This window comes from Sphaerodactylus townsendi, linkage group LG15, assembly GCF_021028975.2.
Source record: "Sphaerodactylus townsendi isolate TG3544 linkage group LG15, MPM_Stown_v2.3, whole genome shotgun sequence".
In the NCBI taxonomy this organism is placed as follows: Eukaryota; Metazoa; Chordata; class Lepidosauria; order Squamata; family Sphaerodactylidae; genus Sphaerodactylus; species Sphaerodactylus townsendi.
This window is the reverse complement of record NC_059439.1, coordinates 28198243-28224548: the sequence shown is the minus strand read 5'-3', so window position 1 is coordinate 28224548 and position 26306 is coordinate 28198243. Positions and strand designations below refer to the sequence as shown.

General features: G+C 45.9%; 1 protein-coding gene across 2 annotated transcripts; it reads left to right on the top strand.

The window, feature by feature from the left end:
- The first annotated feature begins 8524 nt into the window (after positions 1 to 8524).
- Positions 8525 to 26069, top strand: LOC125444806 (immunoglobulin superfamily member 1-like). 2 transcript variants are annotated; one of them, XM_048517498.1, is made up of 8 exons: positions 8525 to 8698; positions 8827 to 8862; positions 10443 to 10736; positions 12861 to 13151; positions 18871 to 19161; positions 21184 to 21288; positions 23018 to 23055; positions 25431 to 26069. In XM_048517498.1, exons 1-8 carry the CDS (start codon positions 8668 to 8670, stop codon positions 25584 to 25586), a joined length of 1242 nt encoding a protein of 413 aa, XP_048373455.1. In that variant the 5' UTR covers positions 8525 to 8667; the 3' UTR covers positions 25587 to 26069. The 2 variants fall into 2 exon arrangements, with proteins under 2 accessions (XP_048373455.1, XP_048373454.1); XM_048517497.1 differs by lacking the exon at positions 18871 to 19161.
- The last annotated feature ends 237 nt before the right edge of the window (positions 26070 to 26306 follow it).

Here is a 26306-nt window from a genome sequence, read left to right as displayed (position 1 = left end):
CAGCATGACCATCTTTGTTGGTATATCCCTCGAAGATTGCTGTGCTCCTTGAAAGAAAATCTGATGGTGGTCCCTGGCCCTAAAGATGTCTGGCACGCCTCAACCAGGGCCAGGATTTTTTTCAGCCTTACCTTCAACCTGAGAACGCTCTGTCTGGTGAGACCTGGCCCCTGCAGAACCTGGTGCAATTCTGTAGGCACATAGCCCTGTCAAAAGGATTTTCACCAATCCCTATAAGTAACCTGTAAGACTATTTCCCCCCCCCCCCCCCCCCCCCCGCCATTATTCCTTTCCTTGTAATGGGGTGTTGGCAACCATAGAGCTGCTGAACAAGAAACATGCGGGCCTCATGCACTTTTCTTTTTCTATTGACCAAAGATTCACAGCCTTGGTGAATACCCTTTGTACTAACTTATCCAATGGGATTTGGGAGATATTAAATTATGTGTTCATTTAGACCAGGGGTCCCCAAACTTTTTAAACAGGGGGCCAGTTCACTGTCCCTCAGACTATTGGAGGGCCGGACTAAAAAAACCTATGAACAAATTCCTATGCACAAATGATTGTAAAATGTTTGATTTCACCGTTCAGCCTTTCTGTCATGGTCTATTTTTAGAACAGTGACCAAAGTATGTCAAGTACAGGGTGGGCTCCAAATATTGTTGGGGAGGCTGTGGAATACCTTCCCCTGTAAAAAAAAAAGCCAGAACTTTCCCAATGAAGCATTCCATCTAACCCAGAATCAGGTATCTTCCTGGGATTTCTTTTCCACTCCCTAGCAGCCAGCCAGCCGACTGGCCAGCCTGGCCTAATGCCAATGGGAGTGAGGCGGAACAGAAAGCCTGAGAGCAACACATGGAGTAGCTGAGAGGGAAGGGCGGAGCAGGCATTGCCACATGTAAGGTTTCCAACTCTAAGTCAGAAAATTCATGGAGATTTGGGGGTGCCATCATGGTAATTGCAATCAACAGCCAGATTTGGGGCCGGGTTCCCTCCCTCTCTCCCTCGAGCCCCACTGCACATGAATGGACGCCATCACGCTTGCATGCCTGGCGGGCCGGATAAATGCCTTCAGGGGGCCACATTTGGCCCCCGGGCCGTAGTTTGGGGACCCCTGATTTAGACCTTGTAATGCTTGCTGGCACCATAAGTCTGTCCTTTTTCTGATACAAACTAGAACACAGCCAAATGGAAGTAGCAGAGCTCTTTGTTTAGGATAGAAGTGGGGCAACTGGAGAACAATGCTGGATAAGATGGAGCTAGGTCCCTGGAGTTCACAGGACGTCAGAACCGTGTGGAAATACTGCCATCCTCCAAATGAAATCGCATTAAAATGTCTAAAATCTTTAGTTTTTTTTAGAAGTAAGGGGAAGATCACTCCTCCTCCTTGAGTGAGTGGATTGTGATGATGATGGTGCACTTGCCAGAGTATTCTTTTTCTGCCATTTTGAATTATGTAACCTGCTGTTTATCCTATAAAGTAGGAGACCGCTTTCGCCATTTTTAGTGTGGCTCCTCTAATCCTAGCTTGCCCGTCTGTTGGCCTGAATAAAATATTTCTTTGATTTTATTCATTGTCGGCTTGAGCTTTTGGGCTTAAATATTTTGAACCCGTTACCTCCCCAAGGTAACAATTCCACAGAACCTGTAAGACAGAGCTGTTCCACCAGGCATATGGTTGAGGCAGCTATGGGCGTTTCCCACTTTGGCCTCTGCCTCTTCCATCTTCCATTTGGTTTTATATAAAACTAGCAGTAAAGCCCATTGGGGTAAACAATACAATGGACTCTAGACAGCTGTTGGGGGTGGGCGCAGCAGCTCTCTTCCCCCCACATAACTCACTTCCCAAGGCGCACAAACCTTGGGAAGCGAGGTGCAAGGGACCAATCCTGCATTCAGGAGGAAGCTGCTCTGTCCTGCATGCTGGATTGGGCTGTCCTCCCCATCCTATCACTTTCCTATGAATGGAACAGGGCCAGGCGTGTGTGCCGATTGGCTGGCAGTGAGTCGTCGCCATACGATCCATTCTTTGTGAGTTATATAGTATGATGTTGGAAACCTTCCTGAGCCCGTGAGGGGAAAGGTGGCATATAAAACCAATGAATTAAACAAAAGTAAATAAGTGCTCTGTTGATTTATAAATGACAAAAGGCAGGCCTGCATCCGCCAGTGGACACCTCATACCATGGATTTAAACATTTGTTTAGAAAATGTATATCTCACCTCTCCGGAATCCTGCTACAAGTGGCTTACAAGTAAAAATAATGTCCTGTATCATTAAAACAGCTCATATCATTAATATAAGAACGAAACAAGTCTTTAGAACAAGCTATTTGCCACAACAACAGCATAATCACTGAAATTTCCAACCACAAAGGTGGAAGTTGAGGTGAGGTGAGAGATCAAAGGCCTAAGAGAAACCCAACCACAAACCATTTCTATGTACACCATTGCAACAGCTGTCTGTTACTTGGTTAAACAGCAAGTCTCAGAAAGTTCCTTTCTAAGTCTATTGGTTTTGTTTAGCCCCCCAAAAGTTCCATGACCCAGAACTAACATTTCCCCATCCCACGCCCCTGTCTGTGGCTTGACTTTGTGGCGCAAGGCTAGGCTTTCACAATCATATATCTTGAGAAACCTTGTTCTGGTTTTTGCAGTCTTGTGATGACCACCCGAGAAAAGATGTGGTTTCCTAGACAGAATGCTAGTCGTCGTCTATGGTTAATATTTACCACGGAGCAATTCTAAATAGCTAGGCAGTACCGTACTACAGAGCACTTTAATATTTAAGAATCTGCAGTTCCCAGCTGAGATCTTTGCCGAGCACAAACATGTCACCCCAGGATAGCTAATTAGAAAAGGCAATGCAGAGATATGCCTTTCCCTTTATACCTCCACAACAAAAAGGGGCTAGAACTTCCTTTTAAAAAGGAACGCTGGGAATTAAGATAATAGATTGTTATGCTATAATGATACACTACATCAATTTTTTAAAAAATATAAAGCATCTGAGTGGCAGGTGGAAGAAAAAGAAGAAGAAGAAGAGTTTGGATTTATATCTCCCCTTGCTCTCCTATAGGAGACTCAAAGGGGCTTACAATCTCCTTGCCCTTCCCCCCTCACAACAAACACCCTGTGAGGTAGGTGGGGCTGAGAGAGCTCCGAGAAGCTGTGACTAGCCCAAAGTCACCCAGCTGGTGTGTGGGAGTGTACAGGCTAATCTGAATTCCCCAGATAAGCCTCCACAGCTCAGGCAGCACAGCTGGGAATCAAACCCAGTTCCTCCAGATTAGATACACGAGCTCTTGACCTGCTACGCCACTGCTGCCATGGGAGCCCTGGGTCAGGTTAAATGGCTGCTGCCACATGGGCAGGGTTGGAATAATCCACGCTTTCCTGCCCACACAGCTACAGTCCAGACTCTGCTGAGATATCCCCAAAGCTTTGCACAAAACCAGGTTCGGGAAAGATCAGAGAAAAGCCAGGGAAATCGCAGGAGGTGTACAGGTGCACTATGACCCCATGGGAAAGTAGAGAAGTTGGATAGCAACCTGTTTCTCAACAGCACCAACCCGAGGACAAATAGCCCATGCGAAAACATCCTTATTTAGCTCCATGGGGTAAAAAGCTTCAAATAAGACCTCTTCTCAAGGGAAAGAACAGTTTCCATACCAAACAGGGTGGCTATCCGGAAGGCGTCAGCCCTGCAGTTTCATTTTAGAAGGACTGCTTAGAAGAAGAGGAGTTTGGATTTATACCCCACCTTTCTCTCCTGTAAAGAGACTCAAGGTGGCTTATAAGCTCCTTCCTCTCCCCACAACAGATACCTTGTGAAGTAGGTGGGGCTGAGAGAGTTCTGAGAGAACTATGACTAGTCCAAGGTCACCCAGCAGGAATGTAGGAGTGCAGAACACACATCCGGTTCACCAGATAAGCCTCTGCCACTCAGGTGGAGGAGTGCGGAATCAAATCCGATTCTCCAGATTAGAATCCACCTGCTCTTAATCACTATGGCACGCTGGCTCTCCCTTAGGAGGGGGTGATGCTGAGTGAAGAAAAGTACCAGAGGAGGAACCAGAATCAGGTATCCCAGGTGATCACACACTCAAGAGAAGCTGGCTCAGAGAAGGATTGGGGAAAAAATCACAATGAAAGCACTTGGGAAAAGGAAACAATGGAGGAAAAGTGAAGGGGAAATGTTTCCGGAACCAAATGGTGGGGGGAAAGTGCAGAATTGAAAGAAAAAAAGTAACATTTCATGGCAAAATGCGTCATAGAACAACCCATGCGGAGAAGGCCCAAATGACAACCAAGTCACTGCAGTCATTTCCTCCAAATAAGCTCTGAAAGAGAAATCGAATGTGAAGCGTTCCTCTTTTTTTCTTCTCTTTTTGTCTTTTGTGAATTTGGGAAACAGTCTATCTTTATCATTCAGTGTCGATGCAAGAACAAACAAACCCTTTTCATACATTCAGATTTGCCACCCCAGCCCCATAGGAGGTGCACTATCTATGGCACAATCGTCCTGATACATACGCTCACTTATTCCATTTGAATAGGGCAATGAGCTTATTTGCCACGCGCTTTGGTATGCAAGCACAGTTCCCCCAAACTGGGGTTCTTTTTCCAGGCATACCAACGCTAGGAATGGATGGAAAACACTGTATTGCCCCAGTCACACAAAAATAGCACATAATGTGTGTGCACATCATTGGAGCATCGACATTGAATGTCTCAGAAGGGCCAGACAGAGACAGTTGGAAAAATGGAGTTAGAAAGAAAAGTGATATTAAAATGGTATAGAACACCAAAACAACTAGCATACATGATAAAAGGACGTAGTTCTAAATGCTGGCACTGCGGAGACCAAGAGGCATATTATAGCCATATGTGGATAGAATGTGCAGAAGTAAAACATTTTTGGACAATTGTATTGTTATATATCGAGAAACTGGTGAAGACAGATATTGATTTAAATAATGACTTAATGTTCATGGGTGTAATGGAAGACAGAAGGGTGGAAGACAGAAGGGCGGCCTATACATTTAATAAATAAATATAAATAAATAAAATATCTATAAAATAATGATTAAAGCAGCCCATTGCAGCTTATAATAGCCTTGGAGCTGGAAAAGAAAAAAAGAAAAAATGGACACACTTCAGAAATGGATTGCAGAATATATCCTGGGAGACAAGTGACACTCTGATATTTTCGATATATTAACTTCCAAATAATAAAGGCGTAGGCAAGATAAAACAGAATGGACATTTTGAGAGGAATATGGATAATATCACGTGGACTGGATAGAAGAAAAGCTCGAGGAGTCAATATGAAGAAATATGGGAGAAGAGGCTACAGAGAATGAACTTACTGCTGTTTGTGTGACAAAACTATGAAGAAGTAATGGGGGGAGGGAGAAAAGGGGGGGAAAGTATCGTTTGAAAATGTATGAAGAAGGAAAATACCATAAACTGTAAAATTCAAATACTAATAATTGAAAATGATACAATAAATTTTTTTTAAAAAAAAGAAGGGCCAGACAACTTCCCTGATCTCAGATCCAAGAGAATGGAAAAACCATCAGTGCAGGTTCCAGTATAAGGCGAACCACGTCAGGTGGCCTTAAAGGACAGCAAATTGTCAATCATTTTGTTCAATATGGTATTTGACCGTGAGGTACCATTTTGAATTTTTACCTCAGGATTTGATATGGTTTGGCCTGTTATTTAATCTGTGCCTTATACTTACCTCAAACTTTTTTTTTTTGTCTCAATGCTGGGGCCAAACAAAACACAGCTAGGTGACCGCAGCCGGTTTCAAGAGTGTCGGCTGAAAGGAATGACACAGAATGACTACTGAGATGTCCATTTAATGTTGGCAGACTGAATTGCGCTAAATCAGGGGTAGGGAACCTTTACTGTACGCTCAAAAGAGCGTGGAACCATTGCTGGACCCGTTTTTCCATGGGAAAAGCACTTCGAGGAGCCGCCAAATCTAAATTTTTGACATTTGAAATAAGGGGTAAGATAACACTGCTGACCGATAGCCGCATTGGGAGTTTTAACCCGCTTTTACTTCCAAACTCGATTCACAGGCCAAGCACGGCCTTGGATGCATGCTGCCCTGCTGCCTGCCCAGGAGGCGGGCATTACGGATGTGGCCGCAGCGGCTTTCGGCTCACCCTGTTTAGCCGCGAGTGCAAGAACAGCAAGGGCCAACGCATCGCTGGCTCTTGAGCCACAGAGTTCCCTACCGCCTGCAGGCAACTTAAGGCGGAAATGGACCCTTAATAGCACACTTAGAATGAAGCGTGGGTAAAAGGTAACTTACCTCGAAACCGCAGAACTGTTAAGATTTAAATCTCAGCAGACGTGAGGATTTACCTCAGCAGACTGAATTCGAGGGCCTCAAAATCTAAGGGGTCTACCCCTGATCTAAGGTGTATAATATTTTTGACTTCGTCATAGTCCTTTCTTACACATTCTGTTATCACGCCCTGTAGTCTCTAAACAACCCTTGAGTAATTTTTCCTGCACTCCATTTCACAATCATACTGTCTTAAACCGATAACTTAACACTAGGGCTGATTCCGCATGGGCCAAAAACAATGGTGTGAAAACAGTGTGAAAACGGTATAAATCCTTTTACACCGTTTTTAAACCCTTTTACACCATTTTCACACTGTTTTCACACCGCTGTTTTTGACCCATGCGGAATGAGCCTAGAATTGATTTCTGTATTGATTTTATCCTTCTAGGATTTCACTGAAGTGGACCCCATTTTGTGGGACGGACCCCATTTTGTGGACCTCACAACCCATCTTCCTCCAGTTGTGAGGGCGGGGGATCGGGAGGGACCTCACCAGTGGAGTAGCCGGGGGCCTCTCTTCATCTAAATCTGGCACTGGTGGAAGATAGGCGATGAGAGAATCCATTCAGATTTTGCCAGACACAAAACTTACGGTGCTTGCGTGATCCTGGTTTTTGACATTCTCCTCACATCTTTGGTTAGCTTTTATAACCGATCTGATGGAGCCAAGCAGTGTTCAGGAGGTTACAGAGAACAGCATACTTCAAGAACTCGCTTTGAGGCAGCAAAAGAGCAGCGAGAGAACGGGAGAGTGTGACAGAGGAAATAAATTCACGTAATACCTTTTATAAAGACCAATCACCTTGACACAAAACATTCCTGCAAGCTTTAGAGTGCACTTGAACTCTTCCTCAGGCTGGGAAAAAGATTAAGAAACATTAAAAGCAAATCTGACAGGCTTTGATGAGAAGATCTTTTCTTGCCTGCACCCGGGTGATGCTTCATGGAACGAGAGAGGGACCATAGGGCTGTGGAAATGCGTTGATGTTCATGGAAAGTGTTAAAGCGAATGGCACCAGTTGCTTTTAGGGTCTGCTTCCATATGCCCGAGTTTAGTAAACATTTCAGCTTGATTATCTATCTGCGCAACACAATTGTTGCAACAGAATGTAAACACACAGTGAATAAGCACATATATTCATATATTGATTATGCTGGAACCCAGGAGTCGTTCTCTGCCATTCCTTTCAGCCTTACTCACTTTTTACCCCAACTCCCATCTTAAAGATTCACGACATTTATTCCCGCATGGGCTTTCGTGAGTCATAACTCACTTCTTCAGAAGGTCAGAAGAAGAAGAAGAAGAAGAAGAAGAAGAAGAAGAAGAAGAAGAAGAAGAAGAAGAAGAAGAGGAGGAGGAGGAGGAGGAGTTGGAGGAGGAGTTGTTGTGTTGTTGTTGTTTGGATTTATATTCCACCTTTCTCTCCTGTAAGGAGACCCATCAACAGGAGGAGTCTGGTGACACCTTAAAGATTCACGACATTTATTCCCGCGTGGGCTTTCATGAGTCATAACTCACTTCTTCAGATGGTCAGAAGAAGAAGAAGAAGAAGAAGAAGAAGAAGAAGAAGAAGAAGAAGAAGAAGAAGAAGAAGAAGAAGAAGAAAAAGAAGAAGGAGAAGAAGGAGGAGAAGAGGAGGAGGAGGAGGAGGAGGAGGAGTTATTGTTGTTGTTGTTGTTTGGATTTATATCCCACCTTTCTCTCCTGTAAGGAGACTCAAGGTGCCTTACAAGCTCCCTTCCTCTCCCCACAACAGACACCTTGTGAGGTAGGTGGGGCTGAGAGAGTACAAAAGAACCGTGACTAGCCCAAGGCCACCCAGCAGGAATGTGGGAGTGCTGAAACACATCTGGTTCACGTGGAGGAGTGTGAAATCAAACTCGGTTCTCCAGATTAGAAATTCACCAGCTCTTAACCACTACATCACGCTGGCTCTCCACCCCAACACCCCTGTCCTGTTGCTCCTGCTAAGGAATCTTCTGTTGCTGAATCACAAGAAAACACAGCATCTGGTCCAAGCCGAATCCTTGCATCATTGCACACAGATATTTTGAGAACTCTTCACTTCCTCTGGTTTCTCTGGGTGCTGCGACTGCAGCCTGAAAGAGGATGTGATCTTAGTAAGTGGCGGAGGGTGTCACGGGTGGGACATTTTGGTGTCGGGTCACAAGAAATTGCACGCAACTATCTGCTGCAACGCACAGTTGCATGGGAGAAGCTCTGAGCGGAGATCCTCATTATGGGGCCAATGGTGTGAGGAGGCAACACATCCCCGCTGTCTACGGAGCTCCTCACTATGTGGATCCCTTTGAGCCTCCTCTTTGTCGGTTGGTATTCCAAAGGGACCAAAAGTGGGGACTTCCAGTGTGCAGCGGCATGGTGGGAGGATCAGAGAAGCAGGATCAGGTCAAGTTGTTCAAACATAGTGACATTAACGGAATCCTCTCCTTTCCAGGATGTTGGACGGCTGGGCCGAGGGGAATGGTTACAGGTGAGTAACAGTTAACGAAAGGATGTTAATTTGGGGGAAGGGGAGGTAGGTGGGGAAGAAACCAGTTACCCAGAGCTGCCTCGCTGACTCCCAGATGTCCCACCTGACAAACGATCCCTGTTCCATGTGATTACAGTTCATAGGACTCCCTTATCTGTTTCCCAGTAGGGCTCCCAACTCTTGCTTGGGAAATTCCTTGGGACAGATGGAGGGGTTTGGGGCAGGGAGGGGTAAAATGCCACAAACTCCATCCTCCAAAGCAGTCATTTTCTCCAAGGAAACCGATCTCCATCGTCTGGAGAACATCTGTAATTCTGGAAGAACGCAGGGCCCCAACTGGAAGTTGGCAAGCCTATTCCATAGTGTGAACCCAGAGTAATCCTGCAGCGAGTCTGGGAATTGGCTTCTGACCTCAGTCCTCAAGACTGCCCCATGTACTGATGGTGGTGCCAAACAAAGAGAGTGTTATGCGATGTTAGTCCCTTAGCAGGGAGCAGCAGTGGCGTAGGAGGTTAAGAGCTCGTGTATCTAATCTGGAGGAACCAGGTTTGATTCCCAGCTCTGCCGCCTGAGCTATGGAGGCTTATCTGGGGAATTCAGATTAGCCTGTGCACTCTCACACACGCCGGCTGGGTGACCTTGGGCTAGTCACAGCTTCTCGGAGCTCTCTCAGCCCCACCTACCTCACAGGGTGTTTGTTGTGAGGGGGAAAGGGCAAGGAGATTGTAAGCCCCTTTGAGTCTCCTACAGGAGAGAAAGGGGGGATATAAATCCAAACTCTTCTTCTTCTTCTTATGTGGTGGCCCAGAAAAAATGGATGAGCTGGGGAGGGGGACAGTTTTTCCCTGGAGGGTGGCCATTGGGTTGGACCCAATCAGCTTTTCTGCTGTTGGAAGAGGGAGGCGGTCGTCCTCTTTGGTCTCCAAAAAATACTGTGTTGGGGAAAGTGCGACCACGTGGGGCAAATTGAGCAAGACTAGGCGTGAATGCTCACTCATGCTAGATTTGCAATTGTATGATTGAAAACTAGTTCTGATACTGAATTTGATTAAAATACTGAAGAGCAAAATATTATGCATAACACATGCTACGCACTTAGAATAGTAAAGTTTAGTTCTCGTAAGGAAATGTATTTTTAATCGTTCACTTTTCCTACCTGACACTTACTTACTAAGGGGGGAGGGGGGGTACCATAATTTTCTTTCTGAGGTTTCCAAGTTTCCAGAAATTTAACTTCTCTGTTGCTCTTTAAGAGAGCGGTCCTAAGCATGTCTGTTTGGAATTCTGCTCGGGTCTATTCAATGGGACTGACTCCCAGGAAAATGGTCTTAGGACCCTGCTGTAAATCTCTAGTCAGCAACTCTTTTTCCCCTCAAAGAAAAGGAGGAGTAAGCTAATGACTATGTTCTTCACTGGCTAGCTGGCATGAGCAAAGAGATGAATCATGATCTTGTAGATCACGTGTTCCTGACCTTGGCTTATGTAGATTCCCAGGACATGCAAAAGTCCTTCCTCCTACAGAGTCTCAGCTGCAAAGACTCCTCTTTCCAAATTCAACCCTTCTTCCCTTTCTTACCCAGGACAATCCTACCCAAAGCCTTCAGTCTCTGTGAGCCCAGAGGTAGTCACCCTGGGGGGAAAGGTCACTGTCCGCTGCAGCACTACAATGTATCCAGGTGCAAAGTTCTTTCTGCAAAGGAGCGACTCATATGTGATGCTGACTCCCAACACAACAAAGAAGTATGAGGCCGAATTTATCATTTCCAACATCCAAATTTCAGATGCAGGGATCTACTACTGTTGGTATGGTTTTCAGGATAGCTCTGCGACTTGGTATTCACATGCTAGTGATGCTGTACACATCAACGTAACAGGTAAGATCCAGCCTCAGTCCTCGCATGCCTGGGTTTATCAATGACCCTAAGGTGGCCTTTGCATTTCTCACATCTAAATGGAATCAAAAAGCCCCCAGGGGCTAAACTGCATTGCTACAGATGTTGGCTGAGACTATGACCCATTCTGCACGGGCCAAGAAACGTAGGAGTAGGATGCTACATAACCAAGTTTGGGGGGAGTGACTTCGCACAGCTCCCGCCCCCAATATGAGCCTGCCCCATTTTATTTCCCTCAATCCAGTATTTTTGAAAATCACCGAACAAGCAATCCTTTTGCGTCTGGAGTCGCTTCCGAGTGAACGACTCAGGCAGGTGGTGCTTCATTTCCCTCCCTTCCACCCAGAGGGTGGGGACCCAGCAGGAAATGGACTGCAAGGTTTGGTTAAATGTCTGAAAATGTGTTTTATTCTGTATGATAATCTTGTTTCCGGGAGAATGCATTTGTTAGCTTCCGCCCACCCATGCTCAGTTGGAGCCCCCAAAATGTGGTAGAAAGAAAGGAAGAAAGGATGGCATAGCTGGCAGATCTACAAATACCAAAGGAAGCCAAGTCTGAACGCAAACTCTGTATAAATTCAGCAATGGTTTGTGCCCACTAGACACCCTGCCAAGCTGAGCAAGTGAAGTGAAAGAGCGCTGCTGCAATTTTGCAAAAAAAATAGCAGAAGAGGAAGGCCAAAACCACAACTGAGAGAACAGCCAATAGCCCATACTTAAGATTTTATCAGGACTGTTACTCACTAAAGTGTCCCCAAAGGGATTTTTGTCTGCCTCATTAGGTTCTCACAGGTTCCTGAGAGTAGGTTACTAATTATTGATGTGTGCCGAGAGGGGGTTACTAATTGGTGATTTTGCCGTGTGATTTTTGCCTTAGTGACGCCCCTCCTCTCAGCAGTAGCGCACAGAACTTGACGCAGTCTAGCAGGAGGTGCACCGGCGTGCGTGGCAGCCTGCGCCTGCGTGCATTCGTTTCCCTTAGAGACCGGCGCGGCTCGCGTCGCCACAGCCCCGCCCAGGAATGCCCCACCCCCTGTCGTGCCCCGCCCAGCCCCATTGGCGCTACGCCAGTTTGAATCCCACCACCATGGGAACCTGTTACTAAAATGTTTGGATCCCACTACTGCTTCCACCCCGTCCCCACAGTGAGGGAGAACCCGCTCGCCATTGCATGGTCATTGCAGGGAGGTCCCTTTTCCTTTTTTTAACCAAAAAAATTGCAGCTTATATCTGCGTAGCTGCACAGGTGCAGCCAGTCATATCTTGGCTATTGGTGTGGCTGTGCAGGTTCATCTCTGCATGCCTGCGTAGTATGCATGTGTGGCAGGTAAATAAAAGAGAGAGAAGTGTCTCCACGACAGCAACCTGGATTGCTTCTGTGGCCTCCAATCGCTGCCTGCATGGGACACAAGTGGACGGGAAAACAGGAAAATGGGTTCCTTTATCATGACTGCAACCTGTTGTATATTTGCTGTGTGGACAGGGCCTTAGTTTGTTTTGTGGGCTATTTGTGTTTCATCAATGAGAAATAATAATTAGGAGATGGTGTCTTGGTATGTGGGTAACCTGAGGGCTCAACTAGACCAGAACGGAGACATCTGCTCCCTCTGTTCTTTAATTCTGTTTAAGGGGGTTGGAGAAGATTTGGTTCGGGTTGGTGCTGAGTCAAGGTTGGGTTTTTCCCAACTATTTCCCCTTACACTACTTACAGTAAGAGATTGGTTCCCCTGATCTGCGAAAAGTCCCTGGCAAGAAAAAAAATATATGTGGCAGGCTGTAGGGAGGTGAAGGATCAAGTCTCCTTGCCCAAGGGTCACAGCTCCGACTGAAATTGGACCTCCACATCCTTGCTTTTTAAGAAAGTTAATGACTAGAATATTAATGATGCTAGGGAGGTGGTGGATCCCCCCTCTCTGACAGTATCCAAGCAGTGGCTAGACACAAAGACTTGTTTGGGAGGCTATTTCACATCAACATCATTAAAAACATTTGTGAGAGAGGCATGGCAGTCTAAAAGATTATTTTATGGCTGCGTACAACAGGATGCGGGAGTTGAATCGTAAGTTGAATCAGTGCCTGGGTTTCACTGATCTTTCTGACCCCTAGATCCCGGCATGCCCGAGCCCTCCATCAAGGTGAATCCGAGAGGCCCGTATGACGTTGGCTCAAACATCACTATTGTATGTGAGGGGCAAGGAACTGGTCTGAGCTTCTTCCTGCGTAAAGTAGATACCAGGGAAATATTACAGGTAGAAGCACGACCTACAGCCAAAGCTATTTTTCGGTTCTCCCTGGTGAAGATGAAGGATGTTGGAAGGTACATCTGCCAGTATCACCACAAAAGCAGGCCTTTTGTTTGGTCAATGCAAAGTGACCCCATGGAGCTCGTTTTGAAAGGTAAGAAAACGTGGGCAAACCCTTTCCTGCCATGCGTAAATGCAGTAGGAATTTTCAATGCCTCTCCAGATAGAACGGCTTCTCTAGGACTTTTGGGGGAGCTCTTTGTGGGGAACGGCAGCAACCACTGATCGGAATCTGGCAGGAAAGGCTCGAGGAAAGCAGGGTAGAGAATAACAACAAAAACTCCAGCTGAGGATGTAGAAGTGCTGGGAGGCCGGGGGAATTAAATTATTGCATTTATACACAATTTATGGGATCCTTAAGCATGTGATGTTTGGCAGTAGTGTTTGCCAATATCTATAGCAGTAAAAGGCTATCCTTGTTGGCATTATCTTGAGACCCCACCCAGAAACCCTGGAATCTAGATAGCAAGTGGCAAACGCCTTGGAAGGCCCTCCTCTCCGCCCTCAGATGCAGTTTTGGAAACAGAGGCTGGACATCGAGGTCTGCACATATGTCCCAGAGTAGGGTAAATAACAGAGAAGAGAAAGAAGTCCACATGAAGCACCAAACTCACCCTTCCATGCAGAAGGAGGTATTCCCATCTTAAAGCTTCGAGCTTGTCTAAGAGCCTTCTCAAAGCAGTAAGCCAATGGAAGTGTAGATTCTTCAAGATCTCTTTCCAACACAGACAGTCTCAAGAAGGGTGCATTCTTATTATGACCTACCAGCTAAAAGCATCAGGAGTTAGGATCTCCCCCACCCCGCCCCGAATTACAATCGAGTTGAGATTGGCGAATGTCACTGTTTGCCCAGCTTCGTGTAATGGATAGATTACAGTGGTGGCGAACCTTTGGCACTCCAGATGTTATGGACTACAATTCCCATCAGCCCTTGCCAGCATGGCCAATTGGCAGGGGCTGGCAGGGCCTGATGGCCATGCTGGCAGGGGCTGATGGGAATTGTAGTCTATAACATCTGGAGCGTCAAAGGTTCGCCACCACGGGGATAGAATGTTGTACTAGGATCCTGGAAAACCCAAGTTCAAATCCTACCATGGCAGCTTGCCGAATGACCTTGGCGTAGTGATGAAGAGTGGTGGACTAATCTGGAAAACAAGGTTGGATTTCCCCACTCCTCCACATGAGCGGCACACTCTTATGTGGTGAACCGGATTTGTTTCCCCTCTCTCCTGCATTCCTGCTGGGTGACCTTGGGCTAGGCACAGTTCTCTCAGAACTTTTTCAGTGCCACCCACCTCACAAGGTTTCTGTTGTGGGGAGAGGAGGGGAAAGAAGCTTGCAAGCCCCTTTGAGTCTCCTTACAGGAGAGAAAGGGGGGTATAAATCCAAACTCTTCCTTCTTCTTCTTCGGCAAAGGAACAGACAGAAAAGAAATCAAGGCAATCAAACCCCAGCCTTATTAAAAGGGCTCTGGTTCAAGCAAGACTGCCGAATGATGGTCAGAAAACACTTTCATGACAATGTATTGTCGAAGGCTTTCACGGCCGGAATCTCTGGGGTGCTGTAGAGCTCAGGTATGGGTAGTTTAGCATTCTCTCCTGACGTTTCGCCTGCATCTGTGGCTGGCATCTTCAGAGGATCTTCAGAGGATCCATCAGATCCTCTGAAGATGCCAGCCACAGATGCAGGCGAAACATCAGGAGAGAATGCTGCTAGAATACGGCCATACAGCCCGGAAACCACACAGCACCCCACTTTCATGACAGCCCAGTGGAGAATGAGAGCTATCATTGAAGCACACAATTGATTCCTCCAGTGCAGTATACCACTCCTACTCCAAAACAGGAATTAGGTTTTTAAACACTGCGTACAGCCAGTTATTTCCCCTGGCCCCCCCAAGCTGTCTCAAAAGGCTTGACAGAGGAGGAAGTGGACTTGCAAATGAGGCAACCAGGCACGCAGGGGGGTGGAACTGATGGGGGTTGGTTCCAGCTAACCGTTTCATCTGGAATTACCCTGGTTAGTTCACACTGCTTTCCTGGACAATCACCATATATAATGCCAGACTCATAGCATCATAGAGTTGGAAGCAGAGGTGGGATCCAGCAGGTTCTCACAGGTCCCCGAGAGTAGGTTACTAATTATTTGTGTGTGCCGAGAGGGGGTTACTCATTGGTGATTTTGCCATGTGATTTTTTCCTTAGTTACGCCCCTCCTCCGCTCCTCATCAGTAGCGCACAGAACTTGAAGCGGTCTAGCAGGAGGTGCACCGGCATGCGTGGCAGCCTGCGCCTGCGTGCATTCGTTTCCCCTAAGGACTGGCACAGTGGCTGCGTCCTTGCCACAGCCCTGCCCAGCAATGCCCGGCCCCCGGAATGCCCAGCCACGCCCCCATCATGCCCCGCCCAGCCCCATTGGTGCTACACCACTGTTTGAATCCCACCACCATGGGAACCTGTTACTAAAATTTTTGGATCTCACCACTGGTTGGAAGAGGGCCATCAAGTCCAACCCTCTGCAACATAATCAAAGCGCTCCTGACAGATGGCCATTCAGCCTCTCTTTGAAGAAGGAGACTCCACCACACTCCAAGGCAGTGCATTCCACGGTTGAATAGCCCTTACTGTCAGGAAGTTTTTCCTGAAGTTTAGATGGAATCTCTTTTCCTTCACCTTGAACACGTTACTTCTGATCCTGGTCTCTGGAGCAGCAGAAAACAAGCTCATTCCCTCTTCGACATGCATCTCTTCAAATATCTAACATGGCTATCATGGCTATACTCAATCTGTTTTACTTCATCATTTTCCGCTGCTTCTCCATCTCCTTTCACACTTGATCTGCGGTGCTTTATTTGTTTCTTTATAATGCAATTTCACAGCCACGTGCAGATGGTCAAAATCTTATTGAGACATTTCAGGGCTGATGTCCTGTCAAATACTCTTGCCCTTGTATTGTCGAAGGCTTTCACGGCCGGAATCACTTGGGTGCTGTGTGGTTTCCGGGCTGTATGGCCGTGTTCTAGCAGCATTCTCTCCTGACGTTTCGCCTGCATCTGTGGCTGGCATCTTCAGAGGATCCTCTGAAGATGCCAGCCACAGATGCAGGCGAAACGTCAGGAGAGAATGCTGCTAGAACACGGCCATACAGCCCGGAAACCACACAGCACCCAACTCTTGCCCTTCTTTTTGAACTATTCCGGTTCTCTTCAGATTGTTGAATGGACCTTCCCCTGAAAGGTTATAATTATTCCTCCCCCCCCCCCTTTGCTGCAAATGTAATGGCTTATTAATTTTGTAATTGGTCATAATCACATGATTCTGGCATTGTTATCTTGAAAAGTTTAAGAAATGAGCACACTTTGCGGTCAAGACAAATATGATAGTAAACCATTCTGCCTTGGAGGAACTGATTAGGAATACAGAACAATGTCCAAGCTGAGAAAACTGGGGAAAATTAACTAGAGCAATATGCAGCAATGGCAAAATTAACAAACTTTGTGAATCAAAGAATTTAAAGATACATTTTAAGATGGAAAGCAAATTTATATTACGCCACAAAAACAGAAATGGGAAGGATATCACTGAAATGATGTATGGGAATTATCAATTTATATCATTTATGATATATCATATACTATTTTGAAAAAGGGGTTTAAATGGGAAATAGACAAACAATTAATCCCACTAGGAAAGATTATCATAATATGCCAATACGACTTTCAGTCTGTGGGGATAATTTTAAAAATTTATAATAGTAAACATTAAATAGGTTTTTAGACCTATTTTGCATTATTAGAATTTACATCAAGAAAAGCCACTACTGGTAATTTTTAAAATATATATATAGTATTATATGTATATTTTTGCCTCCTTTCTTAGTCTTTAGATTCGATTCGATTCTGTTTTCATTTTGGTGTTCTGTGTTTTTTAATCTATAAAAAAATTCTATTGAAAATAAATAATGTTTCACTTGGAGACTGGCAGGCGGGAAAAAACTATGTTCAAGTATTCTGAGCCATTGCAGTGACCAACAAGTACCTCATCAATCATCTTCTTGATTTGGAAGATGTCTTTTCCCCCTGTTCTCTCTGGCACTTAATTAGTTACTTCCTGTTTACTCACAGAAACTTGAGTATATTCCTTTTCAGTTACACATTATGGCAATTAATTTTACCGTCTTTCATGATAGTAATATTATAATTGTGTGAGGATGAGAATTCATTCATGAAAAATCCTATCAACGGTCACAAACCTCCCCTTCCCTGTGGGGCACCTGTTAACAACCTGCAGAAATGGCCTGGAAGTCAGGGGGAATTGTAGGGGGAGAGGAGGAATGTGTGGAATGGGGCTTACTTTCCAGTAAACACAATAGGAGGATCTTCCCCTCGGCATTGCCAGATTGTTATAGCACTAAATTAAACAGTTGACTGGAGCCTCCTTTAAATTCTGCTTGCAGCTCCGTGTGGAACAGGAATTTGAAGCGCGGAACCCAACAAGGACTCTGGCCATTTATGCACGCGCTACTTACCCTGCAGTCCATCCTATCCACCAGTTCTGGTCGCCGCATCTCAAAAAGGATATTGAGATAGAAAAAGTGCAGAGAAGGGCAACAAGGATGATTGAGGGACTGGAGCACCTTCCCTATGAGGAGAGGCTGCAGCATTTGGGACTCTTTAGTTTGGAGAGGAGACGGCTGAGGAGGGATATGATTGAAGTCTATAAAATTATGCATGGGGTAGAAAATGTTGACAGAGAGAAATTTTTCTCTCTTTCTCACAATACTAGAACCAAGGGGCATTCGTTGAAAATGCTGGGGGGAAGAATTAGGACTAATAAAAGGAAACACTTCTTCACGCAACGTGTGATTGGTGTTTGGAATATGCTGCCACAGGAGGTGGTGATGGCCACTAACCTGGATAGCTTTAAAAAGGGCTTGGACAGATTTATGGAGGAGAAGTCGATTGATGGCTACCAATCTTGATCCTCCTTGATCTGAGATTGCGCTCGGGAGCAACAGCCGCAGAAGGCCATTGCTTTCACATCGTGCATGTGAGCTCCCAAAGGCACCTGGTGGGCCACTGCGAGTAGCAGAGAGCTGGACTAGATGGACTCTGGTCTGATCCAGCTGGCTTGTTCTTATGTTCTTATGTTCTTATGTTCTTATTTCCCCAAGCCCCTTCTTCCTCATTATTTCCTTCCTCATTATTTCCTGCTTTAACATAAGTAGAGTCCGTAACACAAACTGTGCTGTAAAGTAACTGCTGATTTATGGCAACTCTCATATGGTTTCTAAGGCAAGAGACAAACAGGGGCAGTTTGCCATTCATTCTGCCTCTCTGTAGCATTCCTGGACTTCCTTGCAGGTCTCCCATCCAATTATTAACCAGGGTTGACTCTGTTTAGAGATATGATGGGATCAGTCTGGCCTAGGCCATCCAGATCTGTGGTATTCTTGCTTTCTGTGCAATTTGTAGTTGTTAGTAATGGGGAAGGTTGAAGAGAAAATTAGCACCCTGGACCGCTGGAACTCTGGTTCAGCCTTTCTATCTTTGCTTTGGCTTCTGGGATGTCCCTCGGCCTGGTCCACAGGGCCAGTGCCGTTTTTGTAGCCTTGTAGGCTAGGCACATCTTTTTAAAAAGAAACAAACTGGCGATGCTTAGGATTCCAATCCTACCATGTGTCATCCAAAGCCATTGCAGAAAATACCCAGACTTGGAGATGTACCTTCTGAGAAAGAAGAAATCTACTGATGCAGTGAGAATTAATATCGTTTATGTGTGATACACACTCCACTGTTTCTTCCTTAAATCTAGATCCCAGCCTCTCCAAACCCTCCATCACGGTGAGGCCTAAGGTTCGGAATCACAAAGGTGAGACTGTCACCCTTGAGTGCGAAGGGCCTGAGGACACCGTGAATTTCTCCTTGCTTAAATCGAAGCGCCTCACAGCGCTACAGGAGATGAAGGAAAAGTATAAAAGAGCAAACTTCTCTTTGCCGGCACTGAGACCAGAGGATGCCGGGCGCTACGCTTGTCAATATTGTCATACAACAAATCCCTTTGTTTGTTCAGAGCTGAGTGATCCTGTACGAGTTACATTGATAGGTACGAAACCTGGATTTTCCTCCTTTTCCCTATTTTCTTTCTACACGAGGCAAAAGCTTTTGGGACTGTTTATTTTATTTATTTTGGGACTGTTTATTTTATTTATTTATTTATTTATTGTATTTGTATACCACCCTCCCCGAAGGCTCAGGATGTGGATGCTCACTCCAGACAGCCTCCCGGAGATATAGTACATTACTGTCGGGAAAGCCTAGATAACCCTACACCAGTGGTGGCGAACCTATGGCACGGGTGCCAGAGGTGGCACTCAGAGCCCTCTCTGTGGGCACGTGCAGAGTGCCCCCCCCCCCACACACATCTAGGCTGGCCTGGGCCGCTGGGCTCGATTATTAGCATTAAACCTAAGACCTAGTTTTGGGGAAGCAGTGTAGGTAACCCTGTTAAGCAATATTAAACCCCACTGATTTTTATGCAAAGAACTAAAGTGCGATCCTTTACCTGGGAGTAAGCTCAGTTGCTGGCAATGGGGCTTGCTTCTGTGTAAACCCTCCTAGGGCCGTGATTCACCTGTTGGAAGAGTTGCACGGTTGCTTCAAAGCAAAGCCACCAACTACCACCAAGCTTACTCCTGAGTAACACTGAGTAGCCTTGGAGCCAACCATTTTTTCTAAACTAAAACCTCAGTATTCCGGTTCAATTGCCGTGTTGGCACTTTGCGATAAATAAGTGGTTTTTGGGTTGCAATTTGGGCACTCGGTCTTGAAAAGGTTCGCCATCACTGCCCTACACTATGGATTCCCTAAATGTTTCATCAGGTGACCCTGCTTTAACCTCTGTGACAATAACTAAGGAATTATGGGAGGGCTGCAGCCCAGCGGTTCAACAGGGGCTTTCCATGAATGGGCTCAGTTAGCAGGCCTGTAACCTACGCCTCTTCTCGAGGTGACAGTGTCAGACAATAGACAATACCGAGCTAGAACCTGGCTCTATATTAGACTATAGCTGACAGAGAACCACATTAGCAATCGCTTTCAATTGCAAGAGCCACAGGTACTGTAACTCCTGTGAAGCTCACTGCTGCCCTGTTCCCCTGGCAGTAGCTATTTCCAGGTGGCAACCACATGCCAACCACAAGTCCCACGAGGCAAGGGTCTTCTTCGCTTTCCTGGCACATGTGGCAAGTGCCACGCTGGGAAATGGCGCTCAGAAGAACCACGGGAAGCTTGTCAAAGAGCCCTATGTGACTCCCGAGCCATTGAGTGAGCATTACAGGAACAAAGCAAGTAGATGAATGTCAAAGGCCCCCTTCTCTCTCTCTCTCTCTCTCTCTCTCTCTCTCTCTCTCTCTCTCACACACACACACACACACACACACACACACACACACACACACACACAGCAGCAGCAGCAGCAGCAGCAGAATGGAAACACCACTCTGTGATTCAGTGGGGGATTTACATCTCAAGGAGACTCAAGGTGGACTACAAACTCCTTTCCCTCCCTCTCCCCCCAACAAGCACCTTGGGAGGTAGGTGGGGCTGAGAGGATTCTGAGAGAACTGTGACTAGCCCAAGGTCACCCAGCAGGAACGTAGGAGCGCGGAGACACATCTGGTTCACCAGATAAGCCTCTGCCACTCAGGTGGAGGAGTGGGGAATCAAACCCGGTTCTCCAGATTAGAATCCACCTGCTCTTAACCACTACACCATGCTGGCTCTCGGGAGACTACATGGGTGTGGCCACCACATGGTCTTTCCCAGCTAATCTTTGCCTGTGGGGCCCCTTCTGGCAGCTGGCCAATCAGACAGGAAGGGCCATTTCCAGGTAGCTGCTTAATTCACATAGAGTCCCCCATGTTACCGGACTACATCTCAGCTCCCAGACCTGTGCCTGTGTACATGTGGACAGGTGGGCAGATCGAGGGAACCTGAATAAAAAAGGAGGGATCGGTCAGGTGGATGGGAAGTGACAGCAAAGCCCCTGAGAGATGGTTATGTGTAGCATAGATTGTCTGTGGGTGGAAAAGACAATGCTGACTGAACTGAGACTTTTATCTTACAGACAATTCTATGACCACCATCATATGGGCGAGTGGTGCAGCAGGACTTCTCTTGGCGCTCTTCCTGCTGATGCTTGTCTTGCTATTATGCAAAAAAAGGAAAAAGCGTAAGTGGCTGTTAATGACCGAGATAAAGCATGCGTGACTGAGGCCCCTTCCGCACATGCAGAATAATGCACTTTCAATCCACTGTGCGGAAGAGCAAAATCCACTTGCAAACAATTGTGAAAATGGATTGAAAGCAGGGGCGGAATGAGGCAAACTGTAGCCCTGGGCAAAACCTGAGTTGGATCCCCCCCCCCCCCATGGGCGGCCACTCCACCATGACCAAAACAATTTTGCACCAGGACATTGGTGCCTGCAGGGGGTGCATTTTTAGACATATCAGCACCAACATTTCAGTGTATCATCAGGAGACTGTCCTTATGCTACCCCCCAGGTGTGGTGAGGTTTGGTTCAAGGAGTCCCAAAGTTATGGACCCTCAAAGGGGGTGCCCCATCCCCCATTCTTTGCTAAGGAGATGGGGCTACCCTTTTGAGGGTCCATAACTTTGGACCCCCTGAACCAAACTGCACCAAACTTGGGGGTCCCATTAGGACAGTCTTCTGATGATACGCTGAAGTTTTGGTGCCGCTAGCCTAAAAACTGCGCCCCCTGCAGGCCAAAAATGGAAAACCACTAAAAATACCCCAAAACGAACCCTGCATTTTGATGCCCCCCACAAGGTGATGCCCTGGGCAGCTGCCCACCTTGCCCAATGGGCATTACGCCCCTGATTGAAAGTGCATTATTCTGCATGTGCAGATGGGGCCTGAGATGGTGTGGTCTTCACGTGAGGTCTATTCTATCTTGCATTTCACACAAGTAGGTAAAGGGGTCTCCTGGGCAAGTTGAATCTTTCTCTGGTCGGAGGATGAGGGCAAATGTGAGGGGCGTTCTGACCCCACGACGACTTGTTTTGTATGAAGGTTGCGGACATTGTGCCTTGTTGAGATAGGCTGGTAGGAACTGTGGGAGAGAAGTCTATGGGTGCGGCAGAAGTGGCTGGGAAATGCCCAAATATGAGTGAACAAGGAACCTGAAGAGAATTCGCAGTGATCGGGGGAAAGAGTTCAGTTCCTTCGCATATTACCCCTTCCCATGTCTACAAGCAAAGTTATAGCAGATATATATGGCCTAATTACCTTCATGAATGTTGTTTGCAGAAATACAGCACAGAAGTCAGACTATCTTTATGTGGCAGATTTTTAATGCAGATTTCATGCCACTAGGTCAGGGGTAGGGAACCTGCGGCTCGAGAGCCGCATGCAGCTCTTCTGCCCTTGCACTGCGGCTCCATGAGCCGAGCTGCTGGCCCCATCCTTGCCCGCCCTGCAGGTAGCAGGGCGGGCACATCAACTGCCCGCGGCTGGCTGGGCCACGCTGCGGGCTTCCCCTCTCGCCTGCCCCGTTGGAGCGGGGCAGGCGCTTTCCCAGCGGCTGGCAAGGCTGAGCCGCTGGCCCCATCCTTGCCCACCCTGCAGGCAGCAGGGCGGACGCATCCATGCGCTTCTCAGAATGAGCGGAGTAAAAGGTAAAAAAAAACCAATATATACAGTGTTAGCTTTATTTTAAATGTCAAAAATTATTTGCGGCTCCAAGTGTTTTCTTTTCCCATGGAAAACGGGTCCAAATGGCTCTTTGAGTGTTAAAGGTTCCCTACCCCTGCACTAGGTAATATTAAGATTTAATGTATTGTCGAAGGCACAGAATATGGGGAATGTCGGAGCTGAGTTTATTATTTTAATGTACAATGGATTGGGTGAAGAATCTTACCAGGTATCTCTGATCTACAGGCTCTACAGTCAATGAAGGAATTCAGCCAATGAACAGGGTAAGGAAGTTTTCTAGTTTATGCAGAAGCCCAGAGGTGGGATCCAACCAGTTCTCACTACTTCTCTAGAAGTGGTTATTAATTTTTTCTGAGTGCCGAGAACGGGTTACTAAAGCAACTTCCCTGCCCAATGGGGACTGGAGGTGCGTGTGTGTGTGCGGCGGCACCACTGTTTGAATCCCACCACCATCGGAACCTGTTATTAAAATTTTTGGACCCCACCACTGGCCCATGATCTGTTTTAATGCTGGAGCGTTTGCTGCTTGACCTTAAGCTGGGTGGAAAGATAGCATTAAAATGTTTAAAATGAATCAATATCCTCAGATCCTGACCCTTGAACATGGGAGCTAGTGCAGCTCAAGGGAAGGGCTTCTATTTGCCAGCTGGCGGTGGGTGGCCAATAAATTTGATGGTGGAAGGAGAAGGGGGAGGGCTGGTATCACATGCACCACCGCATCGTTTCTGACTGACAATCAGAAGTAATTCCAAACAACAACAAGAAATGTGGTATGCTGGATACAAGAAGATATATCACAACAAGAGAATATATAACAAATAACAACCTCCTACACCTTCAGCCGCAAAAATGTTGCTCAGTCCATGTGTGCTATTTTAATAATGATCACGAAACAAGTCAAATACCAAATGTAATCATGTGTACAAAAGGTGATATGATGTGATGTTACGAGCGTATAGCTGATTTTATCACATGCCCTGAGCCCATATAAGGATAGGGTGGGATACAAATCCAATAAAACAAACAAACAAACAAATAAATACCCTGTTTCCCCGAATATAAGACATCCCCAGAAAATAAGACGTAGTAGAGGTTTTGCTGAAGTGCGAAATATAAAGCATTCCCCAAAAGTAAGACGTAGCAAAGTTTTTGTTTGGAAGCATGCCCGACGAACAGAACACAGAAATATAAGACATCCCCTGAAAATAAGACATAGCGCATCTTTGGGAGCAAAAATTAATATAAAACGCTGTCTTATTTTCGGGGAAATACGGTATAAAAAGTCCACATTATCTTTCACTGCTAGACATATGCCAAACATAACAGTCACACTATAGAGATCGCATAAAACTTGATTGGAAGCTGTATGCCATGAAAGTTAATACTGATAGTAGATCTGTCACCACGAAATTGGAATTCATCGGAGTACCCGTCTCTGGTGTGATATAAACTTGAGTTTCTGATATTATGTGACCTGGAATCCTACATGTCTTGACAGTGGATTCTTGCACATAGCATTATACTTGGTTATTACATGAGCTTGTGGATATATGTTTTGATGGTGGTCTTTTTGCACATATGATCACATTTGATATTTGACTTACTACATGAGGAAGGAAGAAGATGGTGCTCAAATAGCAACTCCTAATACAAAACTCTGCAAGTTTGCTTTCTTTGACTGCACTAACCGTATCTCACTTTTTTGCCACCTCAATGCTAATTTTGGGTGTATATAGTTTTCCTGTGGAAGATGGGGTATGGCAGGAACTTGTGAAATTTAATTGCTCAGACTATTATTTCATTTGTGCTTCTGTGCAAACGGTTTGCAACTGCGAACTATTGCTAGTCGCTGGACTCTGTGATTGATACGAAAAACTGGTCATTTTTAATCTGTAACACACAGCTCTGACTGTTATCTGGCTTGAGGAATTTGACAGGAGGTAACAACTTGTATCCCTTTGAGAGCCAGCATGGTGTAGTGGTTAAGAGCAGGTGGATTCTAATCTGGAGAACCAGGTTTGATTCCCCCCTCCTCCACCTGAGGGGCAGAGACTTATCTGGTGAGCCAGATATGTTTCCACACTCCTACATTCCTGCTGGGTAACCTCAGGCTAGTCACAGTTCTCTCTGAACTCTCTCAGCCCCACCCACCTCACAAGGTGTCTGTTGTGGGGAGAGGAAAGAAAGGGAGCTTGTAAGGCACCTTGAGTCTCCTTACAGGAGAGAAAGGTGGGGTATAAATCCAAACTCTTCTTCTTAATCAGAATTGTTACCTATGGATCAGTACTCCTCTGTTTCCCTGGAACTGAACAGTTTGCTAATAATTATGTCCAAAAGGAAGAATAGAATAAACTCACCAACTGCTGCTAGTCATTAACCCCTTAAAAACATTTGTTGTAGTTGTGGGATATTTTGAAATGGGGTCAAGGATAGAAGGTCAAAAGCCATGTTGGCAGGGGCTGATGGGAATTGTAGTCCATAACATCTGGAGTGCCAAAGGTTCGCCACCACTGTTAGACATTCCTCACTCACTTCTGTCCTGAAGCTGTCCCAGAAAATTCCTCAAGAGCTCGTCTTTCTTCTGCCTTGGAGGAAATAACAGGACTGGACCTTAAGTCTATTTACTTCTCTTTTGCAGCTCCTAGAACAAAACGCTGGAACAGACCACAGTGACAGAGAAGACCATGATGGAGTCACTTACGCTGTATTGAGCCAGCATTCGGTGAAAATCAAGAAGCCACCTAGTCAACCCACAGGCCCCGAGTCTTGCATCTATGCATCAGTGGCCAAATAAAGAACCAGAAAGGTCTAAGATAGGCAAGGCTGTTTGAAGATGGTGTCGTTTGGGGATTCTGAGATAGCTTTATTAACCACCATGTGTGTTCAATACTGGTCCATGCGTACAAAGCCCTTTCATAACCCAAAGCCCACCTAATCATGGATATTACTATGTAACCTCACAAAAAACACACATAAGCAATAACTTGTGGATACAGCTGACATCCTCAAGGTGCTAATTTAACCACATCTTGGCAATTGGAGTAGTTCAAGAGATCTTACACTATTAACTTAGGGCTGCAAGACATGGTAGATTCCTTTATTTCTGACTTTTGTAGCACATAGTACAAGCTAGATTTTTTTTTGAACCATCGATCATTTTAAGTAAGATGATTGAAGAACAGTTTGATTTCTGTTTGGTTGCTGTGTGGTTTCCGGGCTGTATGGCCGTGTTCTAGCAGCATTCTCTCCTGACATTTCGCCTGCATCTGTGGCTGGCATCTTCAGAGGATCAGTTTGATTTCTGCTGAAGGATCTATTAATTGCCTCCCAATAGTTTGAACACACTCAGAAAAACCCTGCTATTCCTACGACTATTGTAATAGTTTGTGTATGTGGGGCCTAGCTGACATGGATGCTGTAGCAGATGCAATACAAAAAAACCTGTACATATATAATAATATAAATAAGGCACCTGTGGAGTTTTTTAATCTATTTTTGGAATTCTGAATACATA

Coding starts and splice junctions, on each gene's coding strand:
- LOC125444806 (XM_048517498.1), top strand. CDS start 8,668: ATGTGGATCCCTTTGAGCCTCCTCTTTGTCG. Junction 10,737..12,860: donor TGTACACATCAACGTAACAG/GTAAGATCCAGC, acceptor TCTGACCCCTAG/ATCCCGGCATGCCCGAGCCC. Junction 21,289..23,017: donor ATGCAAAAAAAGGAAAAAGC/GTAAGTGGCTGT, acceptor TCTGATCTACAG/GCTCTACAGTCAATGAAGGA.